General features: G+C 33.7%; 1 protein-coding gene across 16 annotated transcripts in view; it reads right to left on the reverse strand.

Annotated features, from left to right (window-relative positions):
* Positions 1-12,472, reverse strand: part of EPHA6 (EPH receptor A6) — a 975,172-nt gene that overhangs the window by 819,414 nt on the left and 143,286 nt on the right. For 4 of the 16 annotated variants that reach the window (XM_058296021.2, XM_058296020.2, XM_071214878.1 and 1 more), the window contains exon 3: positions 6,747-6,821. The exons of the other annotated variants lie outside the window; for them this stretch is intronic. In XM_058296021.2, coding sequence (XP_058152004.1) covers positions 6,747-6,821 — 75 coding nt within the window. The remainder of the gene's footprint in view (positions 1-6,746; positions 6,822-12,472) is intronic. 16 annotated transcript variants of the gene reach the window in all.

The raw sequence follows: 12,472 nt of genomic DNA on the forward strand, positions 1-12,472 counted from the left end.
TCACAGAATGATAGTTTCACACAACAAAGGGGAAGGGGCCCTGCCACTGAGACTTTCTGCCCTGTTAAGCAGTTGGATTTGGATGTTTCTGATTTTGGTTTCCAATATGGTTTTGGACTGTTCCATTAGACCTAATGTTTCCCCCAGACTGTGGAAACATATTAAAACATCTGTACATACTAGAAAAGGGGTGGAGTGTAGGCAAGGGCTGGGAGATAGCCTCTAGGCACGTCAGTGACTGCCCCAGCAAGATTCCAATATTTCTTGCATCACAGCACTTTTCTCACAGTATAAGGATTTCCCTTTTGCTCTTATCTATATCCTGATAAGCTGTAAATTTCATGAAGTCATATCTGTGCTTTCATTGTTGATTGGTAATTGGTACTTGAATTACTCAGAAGATTCACTCCTCATTTTAATCACTTCAACATGACAGTACTCTGTATTAAGGCAATGGGATTTTAGAGCATACTTAGAGCACTCTAACAGTGATACATTTTATATATTGAATGACTGATTTAGGGTCAGAAAGAAAAATATATTTAAATTATTTAAGATGGCTACTTTCTGTTTTTGATTTCTTGTGTTCCAGTTCTTAGGCGTCTAAATTGAGGTACCCTATATTCAGTAGACATAAGATAATAAAGTAGAAAAGCAAATGATTTTAGAAGAAATAATTTTAAGAATGTGTAAGGGACATTTGATTTTATAAAATAAAATGGGATGATTACAATCTGTAAATAAGTAAAGAAAAACTGAACCAGCTCTAATAGTATATTTATTCAAGTTATACATAGAGGCAACCATTATCAGGTCACAGATTCACTTAAAGGACACAGTGTCATTGATTTTCTTATTTTTACTATTTACTTTTTATTATGAAATATTTATACTATATCAAAAATTACAGGAAGTAATAGGAAGCAGACAAGGGATTACACAGTAACTGAACAAATGTTAAAGTTTGATTTTATTAACTCCATCTCTTTTGCTTTAACAAATAATAAAATTTTATAAATACCATTAAAGGTCATGTCCCCTGCTCCATTCCACAGATGTGCTCAGAGGTAGCTGCTGTCTTAAAGTGGTTGTACATTTTTCATATTTTACTACTTATATTTGTAATTTTTCAATTAAATAAATGTCTGAAGAAGTTAAGTCCTTCCACATTTCTTAAAAAGACTATTTTTAATTAAAATGGGATTAACTTGAAAAAGTGATTATGTTATGCCTTTGATTTAAAAAAATCAATCTGTGCAAATAGAAATAGCGTGCACTTTCTGACTTACAGTAACAAAATAAGAGTTTTAAACAAAATATTTAAGCAATTCCAGATATTTTAACTTTTGTGAATACAATCTATTCATTAAATTAAATAGAAAGTTTCAAAAATTATATCTAAATACGTATTTCCAATGGCATTTTGAATGTAAGGTTAAAATTTTAATATACTAGCCATTTTAAAGAATCTGATTTGAACATCATAAAATTGAGCAAAAGAAAAACTAAAATCAAATACAACTTGATTTTAAGACAGAAGTTGAAATATCACCATAAAAATATAAGCAAATATATCAAAGTAAAGTGATCTGTATGGTATTTAGAAGCACAGAGTGTTATAAATGCTATGGAAATGAGATCATATTTAACAGAAAAACAATGATATTTCATTCAACAAATAATTATTGCGCTCCTCCTACGGCACAGGAATAGTTCTATATATAGTGATACACAAGATGAAATTTCACAGAAGCATATATTCATCTGGGAAATAATAGACAATAATCAATGTTAGGAAGAAAAGGAATGGGGAATAACAGGATACAAAGTGACTTACTGGGAAGGTTATTTTAGACAGGGTGGTTGGGTTAACCTAATCATTTTGAGGCGGTGACATTTGAGCAGGGACATCAATAGCATGGGAAAGAACCATGTGAAACCCTTAGCATGGAGCATCCAAGTCAGAGAGAAGAGCAAGTTTAAAGGAACATTCAAGAATCAATAAGAAGGTCATTAATGTAGAGCACAGTGAACAACCAACAGAGTGTTAGACAGAGCTTGAGGTAGACCAGGGTCTGATAATTTGAAACATTTCAGGACACATTAAATCCTTTGAATTTTACTCTATGAATTAAAGGAAGGTACTGCAAATTTTGAGTAAAAGAATGATACATTATAATTTTAAATCATCACTGTCACTACTATGGGGAGAAAAGACCATAGGGCACAAATATTATTATTAGCCAATTTGTGGGCCAGGACTAAAATGGTAGTGAAAAAGATGTTAAGAAGTGGTCAGACTGAAGTTTTGATGATAAAGTGGGATGAAGGATGACATCTATGTTTGTTGCCTGAACAAGTGGATGGATTGTGGCTCCAAGGTATTGAAACCAAGAAAATGTTTGTTTTGGTTTTGGTGGGTGAAAGTAATCAATAATTTCCTCTTGCATAGAGTTAGAGATCCCCATTGGACATCGAAGTGGATACGCCAAACAGGCAGCTGGATACAATAGTTTGAAGTTCAGGGGGGATACTGGGAAAGTCCCCCTTACATTAGTATTATTTAAGCCATGGACAGGACAGTAAAGGAAGGAAAAACTCATAGAGTATAACAGCCTATAAACCAAGTAAAGAGAGTATTTACAAATCAGAAGGGTAAAGCACTGATCAACTCTGACAAATCTTCCAGCAAGGGTGTGGAAAATGCAAATTAACCTTGATATTTAGCAAAATGAAGTTGGTGAGGTTAATAGTTTCAGCGGAGTAACAGGTTAGAAAGAATGAAACTGTGAGTCAAAGAAATGGAGACTGGCTGTAGAACATAGAGGATGTGATAACAGTAGCTTTTAATGTCAAAGAATTATTGCTTTAAATATGGGAGATATTACAGTGTATCTGGTGGAAATGCTTGAACACATGGAGAATGTGATGTGGAGGGAACAATATTGGCAGAAGCAAAACCCTTGAATAAAAAAGAACCCTATGAAGTCTCTATTAGCAAGGCTACGTAAACTCTTCCTCCCTTCCTTGTACCCTTCTTTCCCCTTGCCTTTCCTACCTTTCTTTCTTCCATCTCTTCTTCCCATCCTCCCTCTCTCTCTTTCTTTAAACTATGAAAATACAGTCATCAAGCTATATTAGGACTTTGTAAGGCATCTGTCAAATCTCTGCGATGACTGTGTTTAAAAGAAAAAAATTGGCTTAATTATAAGGACAATTAAATTGATTATTACTAACTGAATGGCCATGTACAAAAGGTACAAATTTAAAAACGGATTAAAAGATTTATTTTCAGTGCCTCACCATAACACAGTGTTCTCTCCAGTCTTGTATAACACTTTAATCAGTAATTTCAATGAATATACCAAGGGCACACTTAGCATATTTATCAACAACCACAAAATTTAGGAAGACAGATTTTACACTCAATATAAGAAAGAATTTATTACCATTCAGAATAATCTGAGATGGACTGAGTATCCTCACCAATTAATGAGCTAACCATTTATGGTATTGTACAAGCTCAAACTGGCTATTCACATACACCAGATGGAAGGGGGAAGCTTAGATTCTATCTAGGTCACTTCCTTCATTGAAGAGTTGAAAAAATAGATATCCAGTGACACACAGGGCCTTCGAAGTAAAGCACAAATTTAAAAGCAGAGTCAGCATTTATGACTTACATCCAGAGTTGCATGTTATGAAGGTTGAGGTTTTAGGCTAAACTATTCCAATAGGTCACCCAAATATAACTACCAAGTTACACAGTTCACTGACATTTGTCATATCTTTCAGCTTCATTCATTCATATACATAATATATTCATGGAACACTTTGAACATAAAAGAACTTGTGAAGGCATATTCATAAGATGTAAAATTTAGAATACCTTCAAGTTATTCCAATTTTAGTTTTAAAATAATAAATTAATTTACACAAAAATACAATGTTATGACCACTTGCCTCATATTTTTTGGGGAAAGATATGACATATGAATAAGTTCAGTAAGTGAAATCACAAATGGATATGGCTATTTTTATTATAAACATATATATATATATATATTGAAGGCTGTTTGGTATCTCTTATATGCTTATCAGCCATGACCAAATGTAACTGTGAGAGAGAGAAAAAGCAGAAAGGAATAAAAATCAATATAACTAGTAGTGAAAGATATTTTTAAAACAAAATTCTTACTATGTTTTACTTTATTTGGACCAGAATTATTCACTAATATTTATTTTTTAAAACTATTCCACAGATTAATAGTCTTTTGGACTAGATTATGAAATTAAAATACTATTATTTTTTCTTGATTATCTGAGATATGAGCCCAAATATCCTCATGTTTACACTAATTATATTAGCTTATAAATTATCTAGAAAGTTAATATGCCACTTACTTTTGTCTTGAAAAATCGTTCCAAACTATTTTATTTCAGATAAGGACAGAGCAAAAACAATTAGCTAAAAAACATTAAAAAAATCTGCCATCAAGACTTTATCTATAACTCTTTGCTGAAAACCCTAAAGACTATATTACTCACTAATTGATTCAATATAAAGCAAAAGAAACCTTCAGCCTCTGTGCTTTATCTTTCCCAACTGCTTTGCTTACTTATCAGATCTCTGAAAACTTCACTTCTGGTTCATAGTAGATTAATGCTAACAAAGCCATTTTTTCAAACCAGATTAGGATGATACTTCCATCTCACAGGACCTCCAAATCAACCCGAATAGTTTCTGTTTTCAAAGTCATCAACAGTTTACAATAGGAAAGTAAATGGTTTTTCTTATTGAAAAAGAAAAACTCAAACACTTCCCTCTCTTTACAAAAATTTCCTATTCAACCAACCTGTTTACCTAGATGTCCCTCAATTCCGTTATGCTCTCATTTTGCAACACATAGAATGTGTCTCAGAATGAGAAACGAAACTGCTGAAATCTGCATGAAGCAAATTGAGGAAATAAAATTTTTATCCTACTGAGCTCAGATAGCAAATAATTGTAAGTGATCCAAGTATGCAAAATATAAGAAACATACAACATAAAACTGCAAGTTATAAAAACACTTTAAAATAATTCAGTATTTCTTTGTGCTATCATTATGAGAGAATATGGTGAAATATCTGAGAAATTTTTCAGAACTTTGTGATTTCTCAGCTTAATTTATAAAATGATGAAAACTAGTTAATAAATGAATAATTAATAAGTGAATAAGGATAAACAGAGCTTTGGAATGGAACTATATATTAATATGTAATATGGCCTCATAGAAAAAATTCAGAAAAGCTGATCTTAATCTATTTGTTTGAATGTTACTCAATTGTAGTTAGGCGATTTCCTGAGGTTGTATATCTAAGATATATTATAAATTATTTTGTTAAATTACCCACATTATATAAGAGTTTGGGGAGGTACTGCAAGATCTATGCAAATCAATAGTAAAATAACCAGTAATTACCAAAAGTCAATCACATGAAATATCACTGTACCTGTATCCCTAGAACCTGACATCATTTTACTGAATATTAAGAGCAAGTATAAATTCATACAAAAGAAAAAAAAATTATGACAGTCACAAAACAATAGCAAAAGATAAATACCAAAATAGGTTTTTTTTTTTACCAGTTGTTAAAAGGGTCTAGAAATAGCTAGAAGACAACAGGAACTAATAACTCATAGTCTATAATTTTTCTATCATAACAAACAGATAAAATAATAAAAACAAATAAAAGTAAACATTTCCCAAGATATCTATAATAAAAAACAGCTATAACATTTCCTCAAACATATTAAACACACTACAATATTTAATGAGTAAAGAGATGAAGGAATTAAGTTTACATGTTTAAGTCATCAATTGTAAAATATTTGTATTCAAAGAAATCTAGAGTAAATTTTGAAGAAAGTGCTAAGCACATCTTAATGAACAATATAATGAAAATCAAAAGGATTCCCATTATTTACAATTTCATTATTTAAATTTAATTAAATTTCTATGGCTTCTTTAATTATGTATTTCCATGATATTTCATCAGGAGTATAGCACAAATGACAGAAGTCATTTTTTATAAATGCCAACTTATGGGCCTACTTTTGTCCACTCATATCTCCATTTCCTTCTTTTTTCCCATTCTCTCCTCCTTCACAGATAAATGATCCTGATTCCAGGGATCATTTCTCTGGAATCTCAGTGACCTGCAAAGATCCAATAATTTTTTCCTTGCGGAACCTTGTGGCTTTCTCACATTTTCCTCCTTCCCCATCTTCTAGTTTATCCTATTTACTTCCAGTGACTCAAACTCTACAGTAGTTTATCATATTTCTAGTCTCAATTTTCTAAAGAAAAATGTCTTGCACATTCCTTACTTTCTAACACTCTACCATGGTATTATGTTGCTGCTATAATTGCATGGAACTCAAAGAACAACAAAGAAAATTAAGAAAATGAGCAAATGTTGTGGGTGGAAATTGTGAACAAAGGTGCAGGGATAAAAAGATATTCTAATCATATATGACAGGGTACAAGGACACAGGGCATATTACTATGTCTGGACTGTGGTCACTATGATATGAGCTTCCTTGTTGGTAGAGTGTTTTGAATGCTCAATAGGCAAAAAAGTGTGATAAGAGGGTCAAATGCATTGTGCATCAGGTGGTAGAGGAAGAAGAGGAGAATTCCAAGAGGAAGCAACAACTGGGAGCCAGGGAAGATAAAGGCCTAGGCTTAAGTGAAACTTACCAAAGATGGTTGACACTTGAGCCACTTCACATACAGTGTAGGAGTGAACACTGTGGAAATCTGAGACTGCAGGATCTGCAGAAATAAAAGTAAAAAACGAGAGAGAGAGAAAGTAGGGGAATGGAAGTATTCTTATCTGCTATGTCTCTCTTGCAGTATGCTTAGCAATTTCTTGCTAAATGGTAAATGAATGTTGATAATTGTTCTTTTAAAAAAGAAAAAGAAAGGGAAAATAACATTTTTGCTAATTCACTTGGTTTCTTAATATGCTCTGTATTCAACTGACCTATTATATTTAGATTTTGAGTTGTGAACTACTAAGCCATAAATACACATACACACAAACTCCTATGTTATTTAGATATGTAATTATCAGTTTTTCCAAAATTTTTAAAAAATCATAAATTATGAGATTCTACAATGTGTAGGTACTTTATGATAAAATTCATTATTCTTAAAGATTAAATATATACTATATTTAAAAGATCCATCTATGGCAAATTAATACCAATATCTCTTCTCAAACATCTGTAGTGTGTGTTGCTCTTGGCTATTCTTACAATAATAAGAAAAAAATGTTGAAAATTATTGAAATGTTGAAAATCTAAAGTGACAAAACATATGAGATATTTCAGTTCAGGTACATTTACCTGAAATGGATTTTAAAATCCAGTGAAATAGAATTGTGAAGTATTTAGCTTGGTTGAGATAACATTTATAACTTATAGCTCAATTTATTTTCTTTAGAGAAAGATAAAAATATTCCATATGATTCTTAAAGATTTGCATTTTCACACATGATTAGATGAGAATTCAGGATGTTGGATGATTAATCCATGTTCCATAGATTATCTGTGTGCTCAGACAAAGAAATCTGAATTTTAAAATCACAATCACAACAAATTCAAACAAAAGGCAAATATTCTATTGATGTGGGCTATGGGTGGGAGGCTCTTTGTCTCTTCAGAGATAACCTAAACTATCTGTGACTTGTGGGTGTGGGGTGATAAAAGGCTGCAGTCCTGCCCTTGGTGACCATGGCGAGGACTCCAGTCCCAGGAAACAGTTTAACAATGCAAGGTCTATAACTTTAAGTATTCAGGGGAAATGCAAACCAAATATGCTAAAAGCTTATCTAGAATGCCTGAGGACCATGCTAAAAGCTTACCTAAGATGTGGAAGATATATACACTAATTCAAGCCTATTGAGAACTGAAACAAAAGGACCATTTGGCCTTTCCTCTCTGAATAAAGGGGACTCAAAAATCTTGTTCTGGGCTCGGGATTGAAACAGAAAGCTCCAGAGTACAGCCGGCCATCAATAAACCATTTTTCCTTCTCAAAATTATTCCTGAGTCCTGGCCTCTCTATACACAAATAAAATTGAACCTCTATCAAATTCTACAACATTTTTGGTGGCCACGAAGGGACAGCAAATGAAGGCCAGAGATGGAAGCATTTTGCTGCCCCTTCCAAATCCCCAAGGAAGCTGGGAGGACTTGGATAAACTGCAAATCTGGACGCCCCTAGATTAAATTTAATCCAGAAAAGATGTGGGCTCCACCAGAATCTTCCCGACAAAAATCGAGGGCAATGGAAGGTCTGAAGAGAAAGATTCTGGGAACGAAAAAGAACTTTGAGCATGGAAGAAGGTAAGACTCCCCGGGTGAGCACAGTGTGGAAAACCCTAGCTTTAATTGCTAGGAAGGGGAGGCTGATCACCTCCCGAGAGAACCCTAGTAGACCCAGAAAACTGGGGGGAAGCTGTTCTGTCTAGGCCTGGGAAAAGGAGAAAAACCGGGGAAAAGCCCTGGTGTTTTAGGTTTGTCTAACTGCGTGTTAAAAGCTGGTACTGGTCTCACATCCACTGAAGGAGTGGAGTCTTGATTTTAATAGGAAGGGTTGTTTATAGGTTTGAGTCCTAATGTCCTGGAGAAAAACCGAGAAAAAGCCCTGGTGTTTTGGGTTTGTCTAACTGCATGTTAGAATCTGGTACTAGTCTTATATCCACTAAAGGAGTGGAGGCTTGATTTTAATAGGAAGGGCTCTTTATAGGTTTGAGTCCTAACATCCTGGAAATTGGTCTGGATTAAAAAAAAAAAAAAAAAACTTGGTTACAGGAAAATGGATCGGCTTTTCTAGTGAAGCTTGGTCTGGGTGTAAAGTTAAACAGTGGAAAAAGTCTAGCTGAAATCTTTTGTTATAGTGCTAAATTGTGAATGGATTTGCTTTATACCAAATGTTAAGTGTTCCAAGGTTTGTGATGGCTGTAGGGGCAGCCATGCTGAAAATATATACATAGAACTTGTGTTTCAGATTAGTGACCCTTGTGCTTCTGTCTGTGTCAGCTCAATGCTAGTGTTGGAGTTGTGTGGTTATATAAAGTAGAATTCAGTTGAGCTTGAGCCCTCCTTGCCATTGGCAAGGGGGTGAAATGATTATGGGGCAAAAATGAGGAATCTGGATGTTTGCGGAGTCTAGATGTTTGTGCATGCTCTGCTATCTTGTCTCTGGTCTGCCCCTTTGCTGGTACTTGTAGGCCATCTGTGTACGCACCAAGCACCCAAGTTTGTTGGGGCTGCCCCAGTCAGTGTGGCTGGGTCCCTGGGAGAGTTGCTGAATTTGAGTAGGTTCTGTCTGCCCATTTTGACTGAAAGCTGGAAAGGGGGGAGCAGCTTGCCCCTTTCCAGTGAGTCCACACCTTCTATTCATAAGCTGCAATCCTGTTTGATTGTTGTGCACCCGACTGCCTGGAAGGGGGGAAGCAAAGGGGGTGAAAAGCAGAATCAGAATAAATGCAGTAAAGTTCCCTCCATAGGGTGTCAAAGCCAAAATACGTTTGCATTCTGCCCAGGTTCTTAGAAGGTATTGTAGTAACTTTAAGTAAGAGAATGTGTTCTGTGAAGGTAAAATTTGTCTTAAAGGTATAAATAATTATAAAAGTTTAACAAAGCATTGTTTAAATTAAGGTATTTAAATGGCTAATTGCAGAAAGTCATTATTAAACAAAAACTGAATTGATAATAATAATAATAAAAGGTAATTTTATAACAAGAAAACTTTTCACCGGCAGCCAGCCTCCCCTGCCAACTTGCTTCCAAAAAAACTGTTTCTGGTATTACATGCAACTAAGTATTTAAAATGAAGAAAAGTTCTTTATTTTAACAAGCTTGTTTAGTATTAATGGCAATTATATGTTGTAAGAAGTTTGCCTGGTAACTTAGTATGTGGGATATATGGAATGTGATTTTATTGTTAAGGAAACAGAAGATGATTTTGTCCTAAGATAAAATGATTGATTATTGGAAAGAGTAGAGTGTGGGACAAAACCTGAATGAATACTGAAAGTGTAGAAGGTTTGTGGAAGGAAAATTTTTATGATTAAAATTGAGTAAGATCAATATACAAAGAAAATCTTTTATCAAAATAGCTTCTTGTGCTTTAACCTCATCATTTCCTTAGTGTTTGAAGAAGAAAGGGTCTTATCTTTTTTTAAAAAAAGAACACTATGTTCTAGAAATCAAATCCTGAAAAGTAGCTTTTTATTTCAAACTAACTGCAAGAGATTTATTCTTTTACCTTAAAAGAAAAATTAAAGTAATGGTTAAGTTCATTTAATACATTATAAGTCGAATGAAAGGTGTTTAAAGGTGTTATAAAATTAAAAGGTTTTTAAAAAATTAACAAAAACTGTAACTAAGAGTTCAAATCATTTATAAATGCATTTATATTATAAAAACAGTAAAAAGATAATAACTGAAATTATAGCTGAGTGAATTTAGCCTGAAACTATTATTTAAGTGTAAATTCTAAACTAACCTTTCCTTTGTTTATGGTTACTTCAAGCCTAACCTCTCCCCCTTGCCTTTGCCTATGGTTATTTCATAATAGCTTCTGCCCCTACAGGCCAGAGAAGAGCTGGGACATCACTGTCTCCTGTCCTGGTATTAGTAACCCTTTCTCTCATGAATTCAAGTGTAAACTAAATAAATTGCTGCCTGATGGAATAAGGTTGAATGACCACTGGAGTTTTATCTCCAAAATCAAAAAGGGGGGTGGAGGGGAAGAAGTCTCCTGCCCTGATGGTCAGTGTTCCTAAGAGTAGTAATTCATGAGAGAAACCAGTCTGTCTCCCTGAGGCTTCAAATAGCCTCAGTAAATATATATAAAATGAATCTTGTTGTTTACCCAAAATTCTGCTAATTTCAAAGTAAAATATAAAGTTCTAAAACAAAATGGTGCTAAAGCATTGAGAACATTTTAGTTACAATCCATTAATTAAGAAAGAAAATTCTTGTGTAAAACTGCATGGTCATAGTGTAAAACTGCACAGTCATAGTGCAAATTAAGAAAAGTTTCAGGAGTCTTTGAAATGTTTTGCAGTCACACTTGTTTTGTAAAAATTAGAAGTTTAAAGTAACAAGTTATGTTTTTGTGTCAAACTATTCATGTCTGCTTATTTGCTCAAATTGTTGAGGTTAAATATGCAGTTATATAATTAATATATATTTCTGGACCCCAAATTAAGCTAAATAGTATATAAAATAATGCAAATTATAAGTAATATCAATGAGTTGTGTTTCTGTGTCTAACTCTTTGTGTCTGCCCATTTGCTCAGTGTATGTCTTCATACATCAGGATAATAATATCAAATTAACAAATGAAAATTCTTAAAAGAGCTCTATTCAAATTGTTAAAAATTAAATATGCAGTTATATCTGTAAATATTCTTAAAGCCCAAATTAAACTAAGCAGGATGAAAAAGTCATATAGAAATCTGATTATAGAAACAATTGGGAAAGGGCCTCCTCTTTGCAAAAGCTTTAAAGGCAAGACTAGGTGTGGCAGATTAAACCTATCTACTAGGCTAGGGAATTAAGAATCAGTTTGCCCGGTAATTTCCCAGTTTAAAACTTTTGTCAGCCATAAAATGTAAAAAGATTAGGTTAGTTTTCACATAAAGAAAAAATGTTGATTGGTGTAACCTGATGGTCTGCTGCCTCAGTCTCCCACTCCCAGGTTGGACAGCAGTGGAGGAGACCAGTTTAGGCCAGTCCTATGGGCAGTGAAAGGATGCCCAGAAGGAGCTAGGTCGGTGCCATTTCAGCACTAAATTCTATTCCTTATTTAACAAAGGGGAACAGGTAAAATAATAAAATGGTTAGAATGTGATAGAGGAAGCAGTTAAATCACAAACTTTTGCACGGGAAACTTAGATCTTCTCAGATAAGCTGTAACTTCTGAAGTATCGAATCTATGGAGAAACAGAGGAAGACCTTGCGTGCTAGGCTTAGAGGTATAAATTGTGTCATTTTTCTTTATTCGGGGCGCCAGCCATATGTGGCTCTGCGCCCCTTCTTGCAAGATTGAGAATAAATTATTTTCTTCTTCTCCATACAATCTGGTGAGCCTTATTTTCTTCCAGAAGATTTCTTTCCAACAAAATAAAGGTACTTAGTGGCTCTATTAACAAATTTCAGTAAGTAAAGAAAAGTCCATAAAAACTATGGAGAGATCTTCCTGGATTATGATTAAACAAATTAAGTAATTGTGTAATGTGTTTTAAAACCTGGTAGACAGTATGCTTTTAAATTATTCATTTTCATAACTTAAACAAAGAAAAGAAGTTTTTAGCTTCCTATAAGGGAAAAAGAGAACATTCCTTGCATAAACTATAATGGTTTCAATTTTATTTAACTTAAGTGTAATCTCCCATAGTTAATTTA

The sequence above is a fragment of the Dasypus novemcinctus genome, chromosome 4 (assembly GCF_030445035.2).
Source record: "Dasypus novemcinctus isolate mDasNov1 chromosome 4, mDasNov1.1.hap2, whole genome shotgun sequence".
Lineage (NCBI taxonomy): Eukaryota > Metazoa > Chordata > Mammalia > Cingulata > Dasypodidae > Dasypus > Dasypus novemcinctus.